The sequence below is a fragment of the Canis lupus genome, chromosome 29 (genome assembly GCF_048164855.1).
Source record: "Canis lupus baileyi chromosome 29, mCanLup2.hap1, whole genome shotgun sequence".
Taxonomy (NCBI): Eukaryota; Metazoa; Chordata; class Mammalia; order Carnivora; family Canidae; genus Canis; species Canis lupus.
In genome coordinates this window covers 24,926,052-24,949,272 of record NC_132866.1, presented here as the reverse complement: position 1 = coordinate 24,949,272, position 23,221 = coordinate 24,926,052, and the positions used below count along the sequence as shown (strand labels likewise).

Here is a 23,221-nt window from a genome sequence, read left to right as displayed (position 1 = left end):
CAGAATGCCAGAATCTTTGTTCCAAACACAACTAGTTTTGTTTTCTTGTATTTGCAATAAAGAGTTCATAGTTAGGGCTGACTCCAAGCTTTTCCCTCCCTTTTCCCCCTCTTTCCCTTTCTTGCTCTTTGTCTTCCTTTCCATTCTTATTCCTTGTCTCGATTTCCATTTTTTTTTGGGGGGGGGGGTAAAGATTTTATTTATTTATTCAGGAGAGACGCACAGAGAGAGGCAGAGACACAGAGGGAGAAGCAGGCTCCTCCAGGGAGCCCGATGTGGGACTCTGATCCCGAAACGCCGGGATCACGCCCTGAGCTGAAGGCAGACGCTCAACCACTGAGCCAACCAGGCATCCCTTGATTTTCCATTCTTTCATCTCTTTGTCTCCATCTTTTCTCACCTACAACTATTTATTCCTTTCTCACATTTTATCTCTTCTCTGTCTTGCTCATTATCTTTCACTTTTTTCATTTTTATTCTTTTTTCATTCCCTTGTCTCATCTTTCCTTCTGTCCTGCCTCTAGTCTCCACCCACCTCCTGCAACCCCGCATTTCTCCCTATTTCTGCCTCCTTCTCTTTCCTACTTTGTCCCCTCCCCCTTCCTCCCTTTCTCTTTTTCATTCTCTTTCTCTCACTTTGGTTAGATGGATCACACTAAACATAATATTAAGAAAAAAACTTTAATTGGAAATTTTGCAATTGAAATGACTTTTCATCTAACAGACCATGTACATGTTTTCGATACTGAAAAGTGCATCAACGCCCAGCTGTGCCCAGTCTCCTGTGCCATCTCCTAGTATCAAATTTTCTATTTCTCCTCCTTCCCCACTGCCTTTCTTCTGCCCCTTGCTGTGGTCTAGTGCAGTAGAACACATTTCTAAATGCTAGCATGGCCCTGTAGAAACAGACCATAGCTACAATCAGACAGACTTCCTAAGCAAGTGGGAATAGACCAAGTGGTGAGAATGACTATTAGAAACCCTGTCACCATCTTCAGGGGAAGTGAGTTTCTTAATTTTTTCAGTTGCAAGAGTTGCTTCTTAGCCAAGTCCTTTCTATGACTAGAGAATGCAGAACAAACAGGGAGGAACAGCACAGCCTTGCAGTGATAACCAGAACACACCCTATACCCGTCTTCCCTTTTCTGGCTCATTCTTAGGCAAAGCTCAAGGACTCCTAAGCCAACTTCTATCTAACTGGCTTTCCTGGGTTGCATCTAGAACTAAGAGCTAAGGAAGCCAAGGGGCTCAGAGCTAGCAGAGCAACCAGTCATTTTCTGGAACTGCAGCTACTTTATCACCTGGTGGAGTGGTTTCAGGCTGTGTAGCTTTGACTGGACGATACATCTTTATAGGGAGATACACGTCTATATACGATTGTTCCAGACTACAACAGGTGTTCTATTGATCGTTTGGCTGTGCTGTCTCAGTAGGAAGTGAGCCTCCAGCTTCCACCCTTTGGAGAGATTTTGACGTGGACGCCATAAGCCATTGCAAGAACTGATGCCAGGGGCTGTTCCTCCAAGGGTAGCTCATGGCTTGATGGCGATGCTTCTCTTTCTCCGCCTCGCATAGACTTGGTCACCTGGAGTTAGGAGGAAGAAGTTAAATACCTCGTGGCCTGTGAGCCTTCAGCTTGGGCAATTATATAGCAACTGTGACAACTGCAAAACGGGCTTGAAAGATGAACTCTTTTGTAAGACTATCAATTTATTTAAATTGTTTACCCTCTTTCATCACAGAGTGGTTCTCTTTTCCTGCTTGCATTGGCAGTCTTTTTCCTTTCTCCCTAGCTGTTCATTTCATTGTTATGCAAATGATGTTGATGGCAGCATCTGCCTTTAGTAATTTGGCATTCGCCCTAATTTTTCAGGCTTGCTCTGGAATGAACTGCCTACTTCTCGGAGTATTAGCCTCCTAACACTGCAGAACCTGGCAGCCAAGGCTTACCTTTGTCTCCTTTTTCTCCCTTGTGCCCTCGAGGGCCGGGTGGCCCAGGCCGACCTGATGGTCCTGCAGGGCCCCTCTCACCTGGGAGGACAGAGATAGCTGTGCTCAAATGGGAGCTCAGGGGCTGGAGGGGCCCCACACACAGGTTCCTAGACAGCAGTGGCAAGGAGGTGGCTGCCCGGGAAGAGCTGGTGCTTACACAGGATCCTGGTGGCTATCTCCCTGCCACCACTTACCTTTGGGTCCTGGGATGCCCACCTCTCCTTTCTGCCCAGGGGGCCCTGGAATGGCTCCGTAAGCTGCAGGGGGAGAAGACTGGCCTCAGACAAGGGATCATTGGAACTGGGAGGTAGAGGGGTTTGTTCAGAGAAACACAGGAAGGGAGTGGCAGAGTCAGGACCCAAAGAAGACAGAGTTCAGAATTTATCAGATTTTCAGCCTCTCAAGTGTTAATAACTGGAAGTTTTTTTGGGAGTCTCGTTTCTCCCCCGTGAGACCGGGCAGCAAGGTGTCAGGAAAACGATCACGGAGGTGCTCTTACTTCGGAAAAAGTCCATGAGGTCCTCGGTCACGTTGCTGTAGGCAGAGAAGACCTTACTGATGCCAGGGGGGCCCTGGGGCCCTGGCTGGCCTGGGGGGCCCTGGACGGTGTAGGCCATCCCTTGCAGCAGGCCCTGACCTATGTGGGAAGCACCAGAGTGTGGGCACAGGCAGCAGGAGAACAGAGCCCCAGGATTGCCAATTCCCATGCCATTATAACCTAGATGAAGTGGCAGCAAGGGAGAAGCCCCGCTGGCCACTGACTCGCCCAGGCCTCTGCTGCCACGGCCTGTCATTAGAGGCTTGCTGACGCCAAAGCTGTGCTGATGAGCTACAGGCAGAGAAGACTTCTTAACCAAGGGCCTGCCCTCAGCCCCAGAACCCATGGTTGTCATAAAGACTTCTGAGACACACCACTAGTTAGCTAGGGAAGCAAAGTCCAAGGACCCCAACAAGCCCTGTTCCCTGCAGTATGGGTCCGCCCTGCCTGGCGCTCCTGAACTAAGCTGGTTGTGAGTGGAGTCTGGGCCTCTTGCCTTCAGTCCCTGCCCATCTGATTCTACAAGTGCTGTCCCAGAGCCTGGGCATGCCGAAAATGAGAGGGTGAGTTTCTGGACCCTATAATTTGAGCTGCTCACGGGCTCCCCCACCTCCAACCTCCCCACAGCACCGAGGCCCAAGGGTCACGACTCACGCTGCAAACTCTCAGACACCCGAACGGCCAGCTCGTTGTAGTCCAGACCTCCGGCAAAGCCAGCCCCAAGTGGTCCACCTTCACCACCATACATGCCACCTTCTGCTGCTCCCCCATAGCCTCGGCCCAGGCCCATGTCCAGGCCAAAGGCCCCTGCTTCGCCGAGGGAGCCTCCACTGGCTCCTCCTATGCCCATGGAAGAGCTGTAGGAGGATCCCCGGCTGACGGACGCGCTGTGAGAGGAGGACCTGCTGTCCCGGCTGTAGGAGCCATCCATGGACACTAGACGGCTGTCCCCAGGCGGCCCCTGTGGCCCTGGAGGCCCTGGCGGGCCCACGATGAAGCTCCGCACATCTGGGCCTGCAGGAAGGAGGCCACATTAGTTGGGGCTTAGGTGTGGGGGTGGAGAGGAAGGGAATTAAGAGGCCTCTCCCAGGGTCTCGAGGCACTCGCGCAGGAGCAGGAGGGCTGGCGAGGGAAGAACCAGCTCTCCTGCCTCATAGGGCTCAGGCATTTGGCCTCCCAGGTTCCTTCCAGCCCCAGCTGCCCTCTTGCAGGGAGGAGCAAGGTCTGGGGAGGGGCACCTACTTGTGAGGTAGCTGATCAGCTCACTCCGGAAGCTGTCGCTGTTTTCTGCTGCGTAGGTTGCCAGAGCTCCTGAGACGCCTGGAGGCCCTCGAGGACCTGGGGGACCAGGAGGGCCTGGGGGGCCAGGGATGGATGACACGCCTGCAGCTGAATGGGAGGCAGAGAACGGTCAGGGATCGCGCCGCTGGGAAAGCAGAATTCCTAGCTGTGTGCAGGGGTGCAACTCCTCTTGAGGAGGAGGGGATCCTGGGGGCCCAGCTCTGGCATCACCCTGGAGCCACTGCTTAGACCTGCCCTCCCCACTCCCAGTTTGGGGTCTCACTCAGTCCAAAGCATATCCCCTTGTCTGCACCCTCCTGCCACATGACCACACGCTGTTCATGAGTCCTCTAAGGGCTGTACTTGGGAGCATGTCTCTCCCAACTAGTCTTCCTGTCATGGCTGAAAGCACCTCAAAAGCAAAGGGGTTCCTTGTCTGTGCTTCAGGAGGACTGGGTGACTGGTCCAATAGTTTAACTCTCCATGGCTGCCCTCCCTGCGCCTTACTGTGCAGGTAAGAAGAGAGGTCTTCCACGCTGATGCTGGACCACGCGTTGCCTGGGATCCCTGGGGGCCCAGGGGGACCTGGGGGCCCAATGATGCCTCTGTATTCAGACCCTGAGACATCAAAGAAGGGCACAGAGTCAGTGGGGGGTCTGGGCCAGGGGACGTCTGCCTCCTACCACAAGCTCCTGACCAGCCTTACCCTGGAGCAAGGAGAGCAGCTCCTCGTAGGATGTTCCTGGGAGGCCAGGGGGTCCTGGGGGGCCAGGCAGCCCAATGCTGATTCCAGAACCTGAGGAACAAAACCTCAGGTTGTGATAGATTCAGATTGCACATGTGTATGCGAATTGTGTGTGAACCCCATAGAGGACAGTGCCCCAGACGCTCCTGGCTTCCCCAGCCAGGCTCGGGGACCTGCCCCGGGCCACAGATGTGAAGGGCTCTGAAAGCAGCGCGCTCCCTCTGGGGCCACGTGGCGGGGGAGCATCGGGGGCCAGTGCAGGGAAGTTCAGCACCCACACCCTCTGGGGCCCCGCTGACCATCTGCCTGCAGTGGGCAGGCCAGGAGGGCGGACACTCACTGGACATGTAGCTGAGAATGCGACTGCTCAGCTCGGCGTAGTCCAAAGACTGGAGCGACCAATCTCCAATCACATACTGACGCAGATACTGCCTCACATCATCTCCTGCAAGGACAGGAAGCGCTGGCGTGGGCCCACCCAGGCCACAGGGCTCCCGGGCCACCGCGCGGCCACAGCCAGGTCTGCCCCTGAGTTCCGGGTTCTCCGTCCACAGGGGGAGTCAGCAAGCCTCCAGGTCCCCGACCAGGCACCTCCCCAGTTCCTGGCGCTGGGGACGGGGAGATGTGCTGGAGATTCCAGCCGGTAGGGACTCACTGGCCGCTGGGAACGAGGACGAGGGCCTCCTCACTAGCCCTCAGCAGCTCGGGTAGGGGCAGGCCGAGCCCCCAGGGCTCCCACCCGCAGGCCCGCCGTAGGTACTCACGCTGCAGCGCAGCCACAATGTCCTCCGTAGAGATGGAGACGGAGGAGCCGATGCTGTACCCTGAGGCTGTCGGGAAAGAACCTCGAGTTACCTGCTTAGCAAGACTAAGGCAGCAACGCCCTCACTGCTGCAGAACCACCAGGACTGGCCAGCTAGCTGCTCCATTTGTGGAAATGAATGAATGGGGGATTGGGAGGCTGTTGTGAACGCATGAAAAAAACTCGAAGGTGGTTTTGTTTTTGCATTTGTTTGGTAAGACACGCCGTTTTCCAGAGTATGCTTTAGCCTAACTCCTGCTAAGATCCTGCCCACCTTGTTGCCTTTCCACATCTTAGGACACATCTGTCAAGCGCAAGAAGGCTCATTACTCGTGGCTCCGCGGTGTGGCCTCTTCCTAATCTGAGCAACCCCTTCTTGAAGCTAATCCCAGTGGCCTGACAGCCATGAATTCAGACCTGAACTTCACATCCAGAAGGGTAAAGTGAACAGCAACGTTAAGTGAGGAAGCCTGCAAAGTGGCCATGGGAGGAAGGGGTCATGACAGGACCGGGGGGAGGCTTACTCTGTAAGTAGCTGCTGACGCGGCTTGCCAGCTCTGAGTAGTCGAAAGTCTCCCCCGCAATGGTGGTGACAGGCCCCGGGGGACCAGGGGGGCCTGGGGGACCCTGAACTCCAGAGAGGTAAGACCTAATGCTGTCACCTGCCAACAAAGAAGGCAAAGTCAAGCCGGTCCCTGAGAGGGCATGTCCTCCCCACAGAGATGACCTGCAGCACTTGATGAGATGCCTTCCCCACCACAGTCATGGGCCAAGGCAGGGCCAGCAGGGAGCCCAGACTCCTGGTTACAGATAGAGAAGCTGAGGACCAGCCTGTGTGGTAGCCGTGAGAAGGTGGGTGTTCGGGGAGTGCATGGACATGCAGTCCTGGCTCCAGGGTCAGACTTCTGACCTAGGCCTGGGCCTATAGACTGCTACCCCCTGCCACACACAAACACCCCTCTGGCCCCGCTCGCCGCCTCCGGCTCCCACCCACTCCCAGAGCCTCCCCCACCTCCCCGCACTGGTACAGGCAACGGGATCTGTCATGTTTATTTACATAAGGAGGAGGGGACTGGAGGCTTCCTGAAATAGCCGAGCTCCAGAAAGCACTGGAGATGCCCCAGCAGTGTGCGCACGCGCGCGCACACACACGCACACACTCAGGCCCCAGGCACTCACTCTGCAGGTATTCAGAGATGTACTGCTGGATCTCCCGGCCAGAGCTGCTGATGGAGCCCGGAGGCCCCGGTGGGCCTGGAGGGCCTGGTGGACCTGGCATGAACATGGTGCTCGACGATGACCCCCCTGCAGGAAGGAAAGCTTTCTAAGTCCGACACCCTAGGGTCAAAGAAGGGCCCAGAGACTGCTTCCACAGCCTGAGGAGGGAAGGTCGTTCTTAGTGGAAGAAATAAGATAGTGGCAAAGAGGAGGGTCTCTCCATAGGGAGAAGGGAGTGAGTGCTTGTAGCGAGCACTGTCCGAAAGGGGCACAGAGTCGAGCCTGCCCAGGCCAGACCCTCCCTTCAGCAATCTGCTCAGCACCCCAGAGGCTCCCTCACCTCTGAACACCTGGCTCCCAGGTCTGTCCTGTGTCATCTGGCATCGTTAGCCACCTGTACTGTACCAGTCCTTCCCTCGCACCCCTACCAACTTAAAGGGTTCACAGGCTTAGCACATCACTGAACCGTGGGTAGGTGGGTGGGTGGGTTGATGAATGAATCGGAATTCTTGCTTGAATTAGGGGAGAACTTTGTCACCTTTGGCTCTTACCTTGAGAGAGTCTGCCAGGCATGCCAGGGACCCCAGGATCACCTGGAATCCAAAACCAGAAGCCCTGTTTGCATCACCTCCTCCAGGAACCCTTCCGTGGTTAGGCCCAACCACGTTCATCAGCATGTGACTCAACAGCTACCCCACGTGTCTCAGTTTCTGCGGTGCTACGGCAGCTCCCTTCAGGTAGAGGCTGTGCTCACGTCCTCATCCCACTTGCCCTCCAGCCTCTCCTTCCTCCCAAGCCTTTAGCACCAGTAGGTACCCACTAGCTTCTGTTCAGACTCTGGGAGCCATTCTTGCCTTCATGCCTCACTGCCTTCCTGGCTGCTCCCCTCACTGACCTTTGTCACCCTTGGGTCCCCGGGGGCCAGGTGGTCCTTGCAGGTTGAGTCCAAGAGAACTGGAGCCTGGTAAGCAACAACACACGGTGCAGTCAGCCAGGGCTGAGGGGCTCTGGCCAGAGCCAGCAACGGGCCAGGGGCTTAGCACTCACCGGAGCCTGAGAATCCTGGGGGGCCTTGCTCGCCTGGGGACACACCGAGAGGGGTCAGTCAGTGGTGCGCTCCTCCTCCCCAGGCCCAGCCCTGACCCCACCTTCCCTCCTCCCAAAAGGCTCTCCAACACTCATGATGCTGAGGCTGCACTCCCTTTGGGCAGCGCTAGAGCTGCCACAGGCCCATGCGCGCAAACACACACACACTCCCGACTATTCACAGACACCCACCCTGATCTACCTGCACTCATTTGGACAAAACTCATTTACAGGAAGCTCAAGGCTCTCGGAAGGTCAGCTTTTGCCACCCCCCACCCCCACTGCCACCCCACATCTTGTTTGGTGCCAGCTTTACTGTACCTTGGTGTCCTCGAGGGCCTGGGGGGCCTGAGGGAAGGAGGCAGACAGTCGTGAGATGCGTGCCCACCGGGTGCTATGGCTTCAAGGGGCCCGTAGGGGAAGGGACAGGGCCCCTGTGCTGGAGCAAACACAGGGCCCGAGGTTCCTCACACCTCTCCTCCCGGCAGGCCAGCGCAGAGGCGGCGATGTGTTGTAGAGCTTCTAGCCACCATGCCTCCCACCCCACGTTCCAGACTGCCGAGCTCCTGGTGGGATGTGGCAGGAGGATGCATAAATGCCCCAGTGTATCCAGCCCCATCCGACTCTCCTGGCCACCTTGAGCAAGGAGGCTTCTGCGTCCCAAGACGCTACTCACCTTGGTCTCCCTTGGGGCCTGGGGGGCCAGGGGGCCCTGGGGGACCGGAGAAGTAGGTCTCTGCAGAGGAAAAAGAGTGTGGGCACAGAGGTATTTGTGAGAGAGGAGCACCTACCATGGAGCCTGGCACACGGCACATGCTCAATCCACACCTTTCAGACAGGTGGGTGGGTGGGTGGATGGATGGATGGATGGATGGATGGATGGATAGATAGAAAAATAAGTGAAAGAAAAAACTAACAAATGGTTGGATGGATAAATAGATGAGTGGGTACATTTTCCATGAGGGACAAGTTCTAGGCTAATATTTGCTCTAAAGTTATTTCCATGTGTTTCCGTGTTGTTCTGTCAACATTTATCTCCTTTCAATGTGTATCCGCCTACTTATCAGACTTGGGCTTCCCAAGGACAGAAACCAGGTCCCCAGTCACAAATGAGTCTGTCCAGAAGCTCCCCAAGGGCAGAACTCGCTCCCTCCCTCTGACCAGCTTAGCTGCGGGGGCGGGGCGGGGGGGCTGGTCTGGCTTCCTGTTCTCCCTGCAGAACTCCCGTTCTACAGAGTTCATGCAAACACACCCTAGTGGCAGGTCTGAGGAGGAAGCCTGACGAGCGGGTCAGGAAGGCCATATGCTTGTGACCACAGCAGGTCCAGGGACTGGGGCTGAGGTGGACAACAGGTGGGACTTGACTCTGTAACATTACCTGAGTTGCTCAGCAAAGATCCCGGAGGGCCCGGCGGGCCCGGCCGGCCTTCTCCTAGAAAAAGAACCACCAAGACTTTGTAAAGCCAGGCTACGGGCCAAGAACCCTGTGCTGGGGAGAAGTGGCAGGTAAGCTCTTCCCGAGAGCCAGGCCCAGGCTCTGGGTGCCAATGCTCTCGTATCTCTTGCCGGGGAGCTCGGCCTTCACCTGTGGGGCCTCAGGGTCCTGGCGGACCCGAAATGGAAGGTCTTGCAGAAGAGAGCAAGCAAGAGGCCACGCTGAACTCAGGGAGCGCATCTCGGCTTCCTCACAATCCCCCACCTTCCAATGATCCCTGAGATGCTTACCTGGAGGCCCTGGTGGTCCAGGTGGGCCTGGGGGACCCCGTAAGTCAACACCTTCTGTGGAGAGAAAAAACAGAAATGAGTAAAAACTCACATCAGGCTGTTCTCTGCCAGCCTCAGCCGTCATGAGGATCCTCAGGGCCAGGCACCCCGGGGCTACACTCACACCTCAGAGGCCAGCTCTGCTAGGGTGCTCCTCACTCACAAGTGGGGCGGGGCAGGGCTCCAGGCACACTCCCCGGTAGCTGATGTGGGCACACGGCAGTGGGGGGGGGGCGGCTAAGTACATGGTGTTGGTGTCAGATAGCCTACGTTCAAAATCCTGCTCTGCTTCCAGCTGCTGACTTTGGGCAAGTCCTTGATCCCTTTCGGCCTTGCTTGCTCTTCTCTAAACCAGAGGCCTAAAACCCACGTCACAGCACATTGTGCAGACCCAGGGAAGTACTGCGACATGTGTCTAGCACACAGTGACGGCCGGACAAAGCTGGCGTGGTCTTTGCTACTCGGGCCTCTAAGAAGGAGGCCCGGTGGCAGGTCTGCATGGGTTCTTTAAAGGACCCTGGGAACAGAAGAACCCAGAACTCACCCTGCAGGTGGGGTCTGTGGCTGAGAACCCATAGACCCTTGTCACCGTACCAAGTGGGGGATGCAGTACTCCTGCCAGCCATCATCCCAGTGCCCAGCTCACTACAGAGGCCCCACTTGACTCTGGTCCCCCTAGAATCCCGAGAACCTCTGACAGCTGCCCCATCCAGTGACTCATCCCCCAGAGTTGACAAAAGCCCTGCTGTTCCTTCCAGGCTAGCATTGCCTTTCAGAGGAACTCGTCATCCTCGTTCACACTGGAGCTCAGGATGACGCACTGGTACAGCTGCTACAGGCCCCGTCTGTCCTGCTCCCACCCTGGTGTCCCCTCACCCCAGACAACACGGGGGCACTCACGGGTAGAGAGGAGCTCAGAGATGGAGCTGCTGCTGCCCATGAACGATTCGCCAGCAAGTCCTCGCTCGCCGCGTGGGCCTGTGTAAAAGACACACTTCAGGTGGGCACAGCCTGCAGTGACCCCTCCCAGCTTTCTGTCTAGAGGGCCTGGAGCCCTGCAGGTGCGCGGATGGGGCCAGAGAGTCGCCGGTGAACCTTCCTGTTTGTTGTCCCAACAGCCCAAGAGGAAATGGACCAACTTTTCCTAAGCCTGTTTTTTGGTGTTTGGATAGATGGCTGCACAAGTATCAGGGTCTGGTCACAAGAGGCCTGACACCTATGCCATAGCCAAGCCTGACCCTGACCAGGGGACCACACAGCCTCGGCCCCCTGCCCAAGGGCCCCTACATTCTCAGAAACACAAGAGGGAGGAGAGGTGTCTCCCCTGGCATTTGAGGCCCTGCAAGGCCCTGGGGGAAGCACCAGGTCACCCCCTCATCTCCCTTCCCCAAATTCAGGCCTGCCACTTCACCTAAAGATGGGGTTCCAAGTCCAGCCCGGGAAGGAGGCTTCCCCCGCTGAGCCCACAGTCACACGTTCTCTCAGGACTGACATACCTTGCTGTCCAGGGAGACCAGCTGGGCCCACAGGACCTGGAGATGGAGTCGGGAAGAAAAGGCTTTACTATACCTCTAGGGTCATAGTTCTAGAAAGGTCTGAAGAAAGGGCAGGGCAGGTGCCCTGGGGACACAGGTAGCTTCCTCCCAGGTGCAGAACAGTGGCCCAAAAAGGCGAGCTTGTTGACTGAGATTGGAGACCAGCCCTGTGACCCATCCTGTTAGAGCTCCTCTGCCCAACTCCAGGGCTTGGGGCAGGCCTGGGGCCACTGCCCCCCAGGTGGGGACTTCTCAGCACCCTCCTATCCTCCCTCTCACTGGAGCCGGTCAGGACAGAAGGCTGATCCATACCCGTGTGGGTTGCATTAAATCACCTACTTCATTTACATGTAAAATTTTTTATCTTTTTTATTTTTTTATTTTTATTTTATTTTATTTTTTTTCATGTAAAATTTTTTAAATTGAAAAATAGATAGGCACGCCTGGCTGGCTCAGTCGGAAGAGCATGAGACTCTTGATCTTGGGGTCGTGAGTTCCAGCCCCATGTTGGGTGTAGTGATTATTTAATTAAAAAAAACAAAAACAAAAAAATAGATATAAAATCACAGGTATTTTGGAAAAGTAGAAAAAAGTATCACCTATACTCCTTTAACCTGTAAGGATTTCATTTCCTTACAGCATGTTTTTTTTTTCTCATCTTGTAAAACTACAGTCGCAGCCTCAGAGGGCACAGGGCTCGAGCAACCTGCGCTTCTAAATGACGGCTGGAAGTCGGTGTGATTTTGTAGCGATCTCATTGCGGTTTGGACAATGTGGAGATGGTTTCTCCAAATAGATTCCTAGCATTTTTGTTGCCCTTAATGCATTTTATTAAATTGTTTTCCATAAAGCAACAAACTGAAGTCACACACAGGCTGCAGAGGCGGCAGGATCGGGGCCAAAGTCTGCCTCTGCTAGTTCTTAGCTGAGTGACCACAAGGCTGCTGCGGGGCGGGGGTGGGGGGGTGGGCATTACCTGCCGGGTGGGGCTTGGGGTGCCTGCTGCGGCGAGAGGGGCGCTCACTAGGCTGGGCCCGAGCGGGCTCCTCCCTGGGGCTCAGGACCTGAGCAAACACTGCTGTACTTAAATGCAACCAAGGAGTAAAGCAAGAAAACAACTGACCTGGGGCACCTGGAGGTCCTGGCGGTCCCATGGCTCCAGGAGGCCCGGGGGGGCCTGGGACAGTGATCGTTGATGATCCCTCTAAAAACAGAAGGCTTGTGACCCGAGACCCTTCTTCTTGCTGAGAGGCACTGGGACCCAGGCCAGGCTGCCTGCGGGGCAGGCTGCTGCCTCCTGCCCCCACCTCCGCCCCATTACCTCTGACCCCAGGGCCCTCCCCCTGCTGCCAGAAACTCAGACTGGCACTGCCTGAGGGTGCCAAGGCACAGCCGGGGCAGATGTCCAGGACACAAGAGAGACCGAGGAGGGCCACCCTCCCGGGCCTGCCTACCTGATGTCATGATCCTGCCTGGAGCTCCAGGTTCACCTGCAGGGGAGGAGAAGTTATTCCCGGGGTTACTTAGCGGCTCCATAAGTCATTTCCAAGGCTTCTGATGGAGTTTGCAAGGCACTCCTGTGCCTCCAACCCCTGGGCTAAAGGCGTGTTAATGAACCACGGGGAGCATGTAGGATGCATTAAGCACCAATCTCTGCCGGAGACCCTGAGGCCACAACGAGCTTCCTGGCCCACATTAGTCCTTGGAAGCAGCTGGGACTCAGAGAGAGAGGAGAGAGAGGACATGGGAGGGTCTCCCTTCCCGCCAGGCCAGAAGGAGGCTGACTGAGAGTCATCCCCACTCCCACGCTGGGCCTCTCAGGCTCTTGCTGGGAACTGCCTCAGATGGAAGAGCCCCAAGAGGACAGAGGACAGAGGCCTGAGCCTGGGGGTGTAGAGCCTGGTCCCCAGAATGCCCCTCAGGACACAGACTCCTGGGACGGAAGTCGGGGCGTGCAAGAGGAGAAAGGGGAGCTGTGGCTGCTAAGTGCGGGAGCACCGGAGTCACACAGAGGTTGGCAGATTTCCTTCCTGCCTGTGTCTGAGAGGGTCCAAAATGCAAACGTGGGCAGAGGGCTTCCAACAAGGGGATTCGGGTTCATGCTTTCCCAAACTTATGGACCCTGACCCTGGACACTGCCCCCATGAAGCATCTCTAGAGCCTGGAAATGCACAGACCCCAGGGAACTGAGCGAGTAGGGTGGAGGACAGAAGAGCCCACCCCTGGGGTCCCTCAGGGGCCTCTTCTGTCATTTCCCAGGGTCTGTGGGCAAGCCCATCACCACACCGTGATGGAGACGATGATCCCCCTTGGAGGAAGTAGAGGGTGGTCTCTGCTTGCTATCCGCCAGTCCCTGGGGTCAAGTCAAGAGGAGAAAGCACTGGTGTTTGTTTTGTTGGAACACCACCCAGGGTTAGGGGAGACATTTGCCTCCTGTGCACACTGTCCAGAGGGGGCTCTGAAATCCCTCTGGGATAGCAAGTCACAGACCCTTGAGAAGGACAGGCTATCTGGGATCCTCAGGGCGTCCCTTCTTACAGTGCTCTATCAATCCATGAACAGATCCATGGCTCCAGAGGTTTGTCTGCCAGGATGTAGGAACTCAGCTGTTATTATGTTGGAATTATATTGACTTGTCCCAAAAGAACTCCCTGGCCCAACCAGTCATTGGAGATAGTTTCTGGAAAGTAGTAATTTCATTCCTAGAGTCTCCTCCAGAGAATTGTGACTGCTCAGGATGGCACAGCTCCATGGAATGTCAGGATTTGGGAACAGAGTCACAGGGACAGAAGCAAAAGACTATCGCTGAGCACTGTCCGATCCTGGACTGGCTCAGGGTTGGTATCCAGGGGGTGCAGAATTGGACAACAGTGGAGGAGCAGAGCAGGACAGCAGGGGTACCACATGGGCCCCGGGCAGAGCCCTGCAGAGGATTCCTCTCCTAGAGCTCATCTGAGGTGCTCCTCCCTGACTGCGGAAAAGTCTCAGCTAGAAAACTTTGTGGGGTGCCCAGGCACACTGAGGGCTGCGGGAATGAGAAAGTTGAGGGTGGTCCTGTCCCAGGGAAGGGTCACCTGATGGAGGACCAGGGCTAAGCCAGGGAGACGGAGCATGAACAGGGATATTTTAGAGGCAAGCCAGGAGGCGGAAAGGCTCTGAGAGGAAGCACCCTTCCCGATCCTCCTTCAGCGGTGGCCTGGAGACATCTGGTGTACATTGAGGCACAGGACTGAGGGGCGGGGGGGGGGGGGGGGCTTGAGGATTCAGGGCTCAATGGGTCAGAACAAGTCCCTGGCTCCCCAGCCTCACAGCCTTCTGCTGATGCCACTAGATGCCACTGTTGATCCAGATTCTGGCCAGAGAGGGGCTGGGCTCTCCCCTCCTGCAAAAGCTAGTAAAAAAGGAGGAACATCTGATTTGGAAAATCACTTGCCTTTAGCTCCTGGTCGGCCAGGGGTACCAGGAAGTCCTAATGGGATTAAAAACAAGTCAGTCGGGATGATTAAAGCCCAGCAATCCCAGACCCCTCTGGCAGGAACCCCGCTCCCTCACTGGGCACAGTCCCCAGTGCCCACTGAAACTGCAGACCCCGGGCTGTGCCTTCTGCTGTAGCCTGGGGGCCCCTCAGGGCTCTCACTGAGCCCTTCTCCCTCTCTGGGAAATGGGGCAACCACCAGGCTTGAGGGAGGCAGAGGCCTGCGGACTCGGCTTTGGAGGATGCCAGCTGGCCTGAGTGATGAGCCCCTGTAGCCTGGGGAGCCGCCCCGGTCCCCACCCTCCCCAGCAGGGTAGGTGAGCAGGGGCCAGGGCTGCTTCCCATCTGGCAATTTTGTCTGCTGAGCATTTGAAGGCGGACCCTGTGCACTCAACTTTGCGGGGAGACCTGCTGTTTGATCTCATTTTGCATCGTTCCCTAAATTTCCTTTAGGAGCTGGGGCTGGGCATGGTGACAACTTCTCAAATCCAAATGGGTAAACCCCAGTGCCACTGTAGGGCCAACTCGGCCCCTGAAGCTGTCCCAGGGTGATCGGGCCCTTGCACGGGGTGAGCCCCTTTCCTACCCTGCCAGGGGGACACGAGGCCTCTGGGGGCCAGTGCAACTCCTGTGCCTGGAGCTTCCTCTCGGGGTTCCTGTACCCCAAGGCATACAGAATCGGCATACGATTTAACCATGTTTCTCCAGAACGGCTTTCTAGATTGTTTTGTATTTTTCCTTCCTAAGGGGTTTCTTAACACTCACAGGGAAAGAACCTGAACCAGTTTTTGCGCGGGTGGGTTGGTGGGTAGGGCGGCGTGTACAGGAGCAGGGGAAACTCAAGGGGACTGGAGAGGCATTTCCCACAAGCTGGAAGCGGGAGACCAGGCAGGGGGATCTGGATGCGGAGGGACCCGGTGACTCACCCTGAGGTCCTTGTGGTCCTGTGAAACCTACAGGAAGGAGAACAGAGAGAGGTGAGGGGTGGAGGGGCCGTGCCCTGAGCCGCAGGAGAGCAACTCCAGGGCCCTCCCAGGACAGGACGAAGAGCAGTTCTTTGCACTTCGCAGTGACATGACCATGACTGTCAGGCCAAGGTTCCTGGCCTGACCCGGATCACACCCTTCGGCGTCTGAGAGCCAGGAACCCAGCGAGCTCCTCCACTCACGGACCCCAGTGCTGCCCCCACCCCCAAGGCTCCCTCCCTTGGTGCTTCCTGTCTGGGCACCTGCCAGAGGAGCCAGGAGGCTCCCCTGTTCCAGGCAGGCCCCTCAATAAATGCAGCCCTGCCCCTGCAGCTGCCTTGGCTCGCTGCCCTCTGCCCTCCTGGAGCTCTGCGGATCTTGCTCCTGTTGCGCCTTGAGTGGGAACCCTAAAAGTGGCCTCTCCTCTCAGACTGGCGGGTATCTGGTGAGGGTCCTGGGATGGCCAGAGGGGAAACAGACAGACAGACAGACGGAGGGGATGGGATCAGAGGAACAAGGCATGGAAATGGCCTTAAGCTCTGCAACTAATTTTTAAAAAGATTTTATTTATTTATTCATGAGAGACACACAGAGAGAGGCAGAGACACAGGCAGAGGGAGAAGCAGGTTCCCTGCAGGGAGCCCGATGTGGGACTCAATCCAGGACCCTGGGATCACGACCTGGGCCAAAGGCAGACGCTCAGCCATTGAGCCACCCAGGTGTCCCAAACTCTGCAACTGTTAAGAGATTCCTTGCTCCTTTCTAGAAGTCCTTGTTAATTAACTGTCAATCTCTCTCTTCCAAATTGCCAGAGTTGGTGACTGAACGGTGTCAGAACCTACAGTCACTGTACACAGCACAAGCCAGCTGTCACCTGGCAGCAGGTGAGAAGGCATGTGCATTCACCTGCATGCATCCTCCTCGCATGCACGCACGCGCGCACACAGACACACACACACACACACACACACACACACACACACACACACACACGGCTGTGGCTCCCTCTTCCCACTCTGTTACCTGGCTTTCCTGGGTCTCCAGAAGGCCCTGGTGGGCCACGGGTTCCAGGCATCCCGGTTAGACCTTGTTCACCTAGAGAGAGCATGACCCACATGGAAAGGTTTTCCTGTTAGGAAAGCTGAACCAGCCAGCACAGCTGAGCCTATGGCTTCTTGAGATTTTACTGAGTAACTTGCTGGCAGGTGGAAAGGAGAGGGAAATAAGACCTGGGCCTCCCGGGGTTCCACATGGTGCATGCCCTGCTGGCGTGATGATTCAGAGGACTGGGCCCTGCCTGCTGGGACATGGGCAGGGCAGGGCAGGGCTGGGCTGGGCAGGGCTGGGCAGGGCAGGGCAGGGCAGTGAGAGTGAGGAGAGGAGGGCAGGGACGCACCTCTTGGGCCTTGGTGTCCATCAGGGCCAGCAGGTCCTAGGAAAGCAGAACCACAGCTCCTCAGTTATCCCAGCAGCTATTTCTGGGATGCCCTGCAGCTTCTCCAGGCTGCCTCCCAGATGGGAGCCCGTGCGGCCCCTCCCAGAGCCGCCAACCATGGAAGAAGCCCTGTCTTTGTGATCCCCTCTGGATGCCACTTTCTCCCTGGCCTCTTCCCCTAAACCAGGAATGTGTGTTTTCCTGCAGAGAACGAACAGGCCGGCAACTCCCCATTGCATCCCTAGGGCCTACGGGGCGACTCCGCACACACCAGAAGCTCCATCTGTGTTTGTCTTGTTGAGTCAGGGTCCTTCAAGCTCTCATCTCCTCTGCTCTGGGCATTTTGCTAACCTAAGTCCAAGGTGGTGTCCTTCTGGGACCACGTCTCACTCCCCCACCCCTTTTTCTTTCCTCCCTCATGTTGTCTCTGCATGAAATGTTCTAAACTGACCATGATGAAATCGTCCTTACTTTCTAAGCCCATATGAAATGCACCCTCCTTCATCCTTCTAGTGGGAAGGGAGCTCTCCCTGCTGTGTCCCCGTGGCACACTTTATCTCCCCTTGCAGGAGGTAAAGCATCTTACTTGGCGCACACGGCGTCCTGTATACATTCGGGGCTTCCTCACTCTGTTAAACGAATGAGAAAGTGAACATACCACAACCCCATCGGTGGAACTTAAACCCTTTTAGGGACTTGGTGCTAAATGCTTGACACTTGGAGGGTCCGTGGTCAGCTTCCACGTCCTGGTTGACAGACACCTTGCTAAGAGCAGCAAAATAGCCAACCCCTGGATGTGGCTGTGACAGCAGCTCTGGAGTACCAGGGCTGGGCCTGGAATACTGGGGGTTCCAAAGGACCTCCATACTTATCTGTCCTCCCCAGGGGCCCAAGTGACTCAGAGGCAGGGACTGGCATGGATGCGCCACCAACCCCCCAGCAGTGAGAGACCCAGAGACAACTGCCAGACCCAGAAACGGCCTGTAGACAGACCCTCTGCCGGAGGCCCGCAGATTGGAGGGCAGGAGAGGCAGCTCCAGACGCAGGCTCTGGGCTCTCCCGCCAGGACCACCCACCGCATCCATTCCTTTGGGACACTCACCTACTGCTCCTTTAGCTCCCGGCTCGCCCACGGCACCAGGCAAGCCTCTCAAGCCCGGCTCACCTGCAAAGGAAACAGGCTAGCTGACTGGAGGCTTCCAAGACACGCGTGCCTCGTGCCTATTAGGACGCCCCTCCCTCCCGCCACCCCCAACCTGCCACCTGCCCAACCCGAGGAGCCTGATGACAAACAGAGGTCAGGACACAGCCTCTGCTTAGCATCTATGGTCAGGGTCCCCGGCGAGGGCAGGCCCAGAGCCACGTCAGGGCTCAATCTTCCTTCTTGGCACCACAGAGCTGCCCCTTCGAGCCAAAGCACTGATCCCCTCTGGATGCCATTTTCCTTTTTTAGTCACTCAAGTTGGCAGGAGGTTAAGCGGACGAGAGGCTTACCACTAGTGCCAAAGCTCTGCTACTTTGGGAAGGGCTTAGTTTTCCCAACTGGATTCCCCCAAAATAATCCAAGACAATCAGATGCTCCCTTTTCTGTTCCAAACATTTACCGTCTGGACTATACATACGTTTTGATGCTGGCTTATACGCCATTCACTCTTATTTTATCTTGTAGTGTTTTTTTTTTTGTTTTTTCTAGATTACAGGTTTTTGGGTGGTTTTTAGACAGATTCTGTCTCACATTTCTGTACTTCTCTCCACCTCCAGGGCCTAGTGGATTTACGCGAAGTCTAATGGATCGCCACGGACGCCTGTGTGGGACTGACCTGTGAGGCCTCGGGGTCCTTTCTCACCCTGGTCACCTGAAACGAACATGGGGCAGGATGGGGTGGCAGGAAGCGCCAGTCCAGGAGCCAGGAAAACTCTCACTCAGCGAGAGACCCCTGGCTGTGAACACTTCTCACTGTGCCCGCAAGCTGTGGTCCGCAGGATGTTGGCAGGAACTGGACGCTGGAGGAGCTGAGGAGCACGCATGCTCCCCCCTCCCCGGGTCAAGGCCCACCCGCAAACTGACCCCAGCCCCTGCTGTCACTTAAGTGGGTGCCATGGGTGCAAGGAGAACCAGACTAGAGGGTGCGTGTCTCAACACTGTGTCCTGGCCACACTGTGAACCACCCGGCTCTAGGGCTGTGACATAGCCCTGTTTCCCCTCTTCCTGTCTTAATTTCCCTAGCTGAGGGGCTGGGCTAGAATGAGCTCTCAGATATACCCCAGACTCTGAGGCAGGAGTCCTACTGGGGTTCCTCAGAGTCAGGCAACAATGGGGATGTCTGAGCAGCAGCAACGTACCTTTGGGTCCTGGTGATCCCAGAGGTCCTTTGTCACCTGGAAAGGTAATGGACAACTCTGTGTAAAGAGCCCTGGCAAGGAGGACACCCAGGGGAGGACAGTGTGTGTGTAGACAGGCTCTCCCGCCATCCTGACCTGCCCTCTGCTCACATACCTGTCAACCTGCTAAGGCTATTGGTCGCGTCCACCAGACCCTCCCTGTCCCCCAGACCCCCTCCTTCAGTGAGTGGCATCTATAGAGTAACCTCTCCTTCCTCCCAAACCCTCTCCCAAGCTTACCTTTGATACCAGGGAGTCCAACTTCACCTCGGAGCCCTTGTGGACCCATAGGGCCTGCAAACAAAGGAAGCCATGCAGAGAGCTGAGTGTCTCGTGCTCTGGGGCTGATGGACAAGAACATGGGGCACGGACTGGCATGCACACAGGTGTGCACACACCCTGAGGTAACAAGGGCTGTTCTCCACAGACTCCTCCCCATGTCCCTGCTACATCGTCCCGGGCCAGCTTCTGGCTCATGTTACCAGGCCTGGGTATGAGGACACCCTGTGGGACCCGGGCAGACATGGTGGCTGCAGCTCGAGATTCCCACAACAGCAGAAGGGCTCTGGCCCACTGAGAGGGACTCTGCTCAGGTGCAGCAGGATGGGGATCTGGGAACCACTGGGTACCCAGTGGATGGAAGTTTTGGGTCTCTGGAAGCCTCACTTTATAGGTTTTTTCCCTTTAGCATCCCTGTCTTTTCCCCAGAAACAGCACCTGCCACAGCATACTGACCTGGGGGACCCCGTGGGCCTGGAGAACCGCCAGAACCTGAGAAGGATGACAAGACAGCTGCTATCAGGGGCAGGGCACAGGCCAGGGATGTCCGAGCCTGTGGTGAAGGGCAGGTGGGGGCTCACTCCCAGGGGACCCCAAGCCAGTGGGTGAGAGAGTGACCCCAGTGCAAAGTTCTCCTGAGGGAGGCAGCTGCAGGTGTGGGATCCAGAGACCCCTGCTCCTTGGCAGTCAGAGGCAAACATCTGGGCCTGAGCAGCAGCAGGGAGGAGAGTTGGCCAGACGGGTGCCAGACAGGCCCCCTTCACCCTGAGTTGTCCAGACATGTTGCTTTTGAGCGAGCGCTTCTGGGCACCAGTCAGGTGAGGTAGTTGTCTGGCTTCAGACTTTCGGACCCATCCACTCGCTCAGGGGCCACGTAACAGGGCCACTGAAGAGCAATGGAAACATGGTCCCAAATCTACCATGAAGCCAAAAATACAGCCCCAGTTCTGACCCCCAGGGACTCCTTGGTGTGTGTGTGTGTGGGGGGGAACGCTCTTTGGGCCCACTGTCCCTGCACAGGCCTGGGGCAGTAGGTCAGGGCTGCTGGGATCCCAGCACCTGGCCCTCTGTGACCCATCCTGGTCCCGGATGTGGCAAATCTGGTTACTGTCCTGGCACCTGACTCACCTTTGGGACCCACAGATCCTGGGACGCCAGGTGGGCCCTGAACACCGGGTTCACCAGCAGCCCCTGGGGAGACATGAGAAGGCCCTCAGTTTGGTTTCCAGCAGGCTGGGCAGTGTCATTTTGGGAGACACTCCCCAACCTGCTGGTGATCTCTGATCCATTTGATCCTCCTCGAGGCCACGAATCTGCAAAACACCTTCAGTTTCTACCCACAGAGCCTTTCTATTCCATGCGGTGGCACCCAGTCAGTACTCCATATTTGTTGCCTGGTTGACCAATATTTTTAAAGGAAAGTGAAGCTAAAAACAAAGCTTCTTGCCCATGATCTTTTGGCATTGCGAGCACTTCTGGTGTCTGTGCTTGGCTCCCCCTGATAAAAGCAGACTCACAGTTAAGAATCTAGTTGTAGAGTCTTCCCTGCCTCCGCCAGGGCTGGGCCTGTGTCTTCTCCCCTGCCTCCTTCCAGCCATGAGAGGCTCAGGACCTACACTCTGCTCTGCCCTCAGCCCTGCTCTGCCCTGAGCTCCTCACCTCAGCCTGACTCTGCGCTGCCCACCAGGGAAGACCTGCTCTCCCCGTGACCGTGTTCTTTGTCGATTCCAAGCACTGCAGGGTTCTTAGCTTCAGACCTGAGCCCACAGCCCAGCCCACATCCCCTCATTAGAGCAGGCCTGAGGTAGATGCTCAGCAAAGGTGAGCGAAAGGAAGGAGGAAGAAGGACCTTAAGAAGGAAGCATGGATGCGGCTCACACTCCCGGTGAAGGACAAGCCTCTTACCTCTGTCCCCTTTCTCTCCAAATCCAGGAGGCCCTGGTTCACCACGAGGTCCCATGGGGCCTTCTCGCCCTCTCTGGCCCATGGGTCCCTCCATGCCTGGTTCTCCTAAAGAAAGGAACAGGCATCTCAGGGTTAGGACCCGATGCCGAGGCTGAGGGCTCCATCGGTAGCATCCGGCTGACACATCTCCTGCCTGGAGCCCCCACGCTGGTCTCCCGGCTTCTCCCTCCCCCTATAGCCCAGGCTCAACCCAGACGCTAGAGTGACCCTTAGAAAATGCAAGTGGATCACACCCTACTTCTGCCCCAAATCTATGAATGGTTTCTTCACTCACTGGGAGTAAAAGCTGAAGTGTTACCACAGCCTCCAAGGCCCCACAGGATCAAGAGGCCTACTGCTCCTCCACCGAGTCTTCTGGAGCTCCAGCCAGGCCTCCCCTTCCTCCTGTGCCCCAGGGCCTGTGGCTGCTCCCTCTGCCTGCAGTATTCCCCCCACGTCTCCCATGCCTGGCTCCCCAACCCTCTTCAAGTCTGTTCAAATGGCCGCTTCTCAGTGAGGCCTTCCCTGACAGCAGTATTTAAATGTACCCCTTCTGCACTCCTAGCACCCGCCCGGGTCAGTCTTTCCCATTTCAGGAGCCACCTCCCACCCTGCTCTGCACTTCATCTATTTGTCATGTCTTTTGTCTTTCTCCCCAACTCAAAGATAAGCAGGGGTTTCTGTTTTGCTCACCAAAGTCTCTCCAACTCCTAAAACAGAGTCTGGCACACAGCAGGCACTTAATAAATGTTTACTGACTGACTGACTGACTGACTGACTGACTGAGTGAATGAATGGATAAAAGAACAAAACAACAGAAAAAAGTGGTTCTTACCCACACTGCCTTTTTGTCCCTTTGGTCCTTGTGGACCCGGGTGGCCCAAGACCCCAGGGATGCCTGTGGATACACAAGAACACCTTAGCCCTGTGTTTCCCTTAGAACTGGGAGCCAGGGCTGGGCTGCCTGCGACAGGAGCCACACGTACACACCTGGAGTCCCGGGGAGCCCTCGGTCTCCTGTGGGGACAGAGAGAAAAGTGAGAAGTTAGAGGACTTGCGTCCATTACCTAAAAGAGCCACTGGTAGGACTCAGGTAGGATTGCCAAATTCAGTTTGCACTACAGATAAATGTGGAGTAAATCTATATGTTTATTGCAATATTTGGGACACGCTTACAGTGAAAAAGCATTTATCTGTAACTCAATTTGACACCTTATATTTTATGGCAACCAGAGAGTCAGGGACTCCAGGACCAACAGTCCTCATCTCCAGCGTGGTCAGGAGGGGTGTGTGGCCTCAGTGCAAGCTGGAGCCGCAGAGAAAAGGGCCAATGCAGTGACCCAGGCTGGGAGTGGGAGGCAGGGAGTCCTGAAGGGAAGTGGAGAAACCCCAATTCCTGCCCTGGAATCTCTTGAGAAGGGAGGTGAAGTTGGGGACAGAGAGACAGCCCTGTCATCTTGAACAGTGGTTCTCAGAAGGTGCACCCCTGGCCTCAGAAACCCGGGGTGATCACAACCCTCAACTCCTCCTGCCAACCACACCTGCCAAATCAGAGGTTCTGGAAGGGGGCCCAGAATCTTCTGGCAATTCCCCTAACACACTTAAGTTTGCAAACCCCACTCAGCCAGATCAAGGGGTGCTGCTGTGTGGTCATTGGGTAGGGAACCTCTTTCTCCCATGGGTTTGTCCTACTGATTATCAAACCACTTTTCTGAGGGAATAGACAAATTTCCTACAGCATATGTCATATGTTACACAAGTTAGCACATGATAGTTCCCC

At 56.1% G+C, this 23,221-nt stretch overlaps 1 protein-coding gene across 2 annotated transcripts in view; it reads right to left on the bottom strand.

Annotated features, from left to right (window-relative positions):
- Window positions 1-186: 186 nt before the first annotated feature.
- Window positions 187-23,221, bottom strand: part of COL17A1 (collagen type XVII alpha 1 chain) — a 52,915-nt gene continuing 29,880 nt past the window's right edge. For both annotated transcript variants that reach the window (XM_072805427.1, XM_072805426.1), the window contains 36 exons: window positions 22,432-22,458; window positions 22,277-22,339; window positions 21,403-21,507; window positions 20,626-20,688; window positions 19,954-19,989; window positions 19,459-19,512; window positions 19,180-19,215; window positions 18,657-18,692; window positions 17,939-18,001; window positions 16,798-16,833; window positions 16,425-16,496; window positions 15,363-15,389; window positions 14,395-14,430; window positions 12,416-12,451; window positions 12,085-12,165; window positions 10,923-10,958; window positions 10,327-10,404; window positions 9,388-9,441; window positions 9,041-9,094; window positions 8,339-8,398; window positions 7,984-8,010; window positions 7,624-7,656; window positions 7,472-7,537; window positions 7,128-7,169; window positions 6,538-6,663; window positions 5,883-6,020; window positions 5,321-5,386; window positions 4,897-5,001; window positions 4,518-4,607; window positions 4,319-4,429; window positions 3,773-3,919; window positions 3,185-3,544; window positions 2,492-2,629; window positions 2,187-2,249; window positions 1,951-2,031; window positions 187-1,585 (listed from right to left, as the gene is read on the bottom strand). In XM_072805427.1, coding sequence (XP_072661528.1) covers window positions 1,533-1,585; window positions 1,951-2,031; window positions 2,187-2,249; window positions 2,492-2,629; window positions 3,185-3,544; window positions 3,773-3,919; window positions 4,319-4,429; window positions 4,518-4,607; window positions 4,897-5,001; window positions 5,321-5,386; window positions 5,883-6,020; window positions 6,538-6,663; window positions 7,128-7,169; window positions 7,472-7,537; window positions 7,624-7,656; window positions 7,984-8,010; window positions 8,339-8,398; window positions 9,041-9,094; window positions 9,388-9,441; window positions 10,327-10,404; window positions 10,923-10,958; window positions 12,085-12,165; window positions 12,416-12,451; window positions 14,395-14,430; window positions 15,363-15,389; window positions 16,425-16,496; window positions 16,798-16,833; window positions 17,939-18,001; window positions 18,657-18,692; window positions 19,180-19,215; window positions 19,459-19,512; window positions 19,954-19,989; window positions 20,626-20,688; window positions 21,403-21,507; window positions 22,277-22,339; window positions 22,432-22,458 — 2,699 coding nt within the window. In that variant the 3' untranslated portion in view covers window positions 187-1,532. The remainder of the gene's footprint in view (window positions 1,586-1,950; window positions 2,032-2,186; window positions 2,250-2,491; window positions 2,630-3,184; window positions 3,545-3,772; window positions 3,920-4,318; window positions 4,430-4,517; window positions 4,608-4,896; window positions 5,002-5,320; window positions 5,387-5,882; window positions 6,021-6,537; window positions 6,664-7,127; window positions 7,170-7,471; window positions 7,538-7,623; window positions 7,657-7,983; window positions 8,011-8,338; window positions 8,399-9,040; window positions 9,095-9,387; window positions 9,442-10,326; window positions 10,405-10,922; window positions 10,959-12,084; window positions 12,166-12,415; window positions 12,452-14,394; window positions 14,431-15,362; window positions 15,390-16,424; window positions 16,497-16,797; window positions 16,834-17,938; window positions 18,002-18,656; window positions 18,693-19,179; window positions 19,216-19,458; window positions 19,513-19,953; window positions 19,990-20,625; window positions 20,689-21,402; window positions 21,508-22,276; window positions 22,340-22,431; window positions 22,459-23,221) is intronic.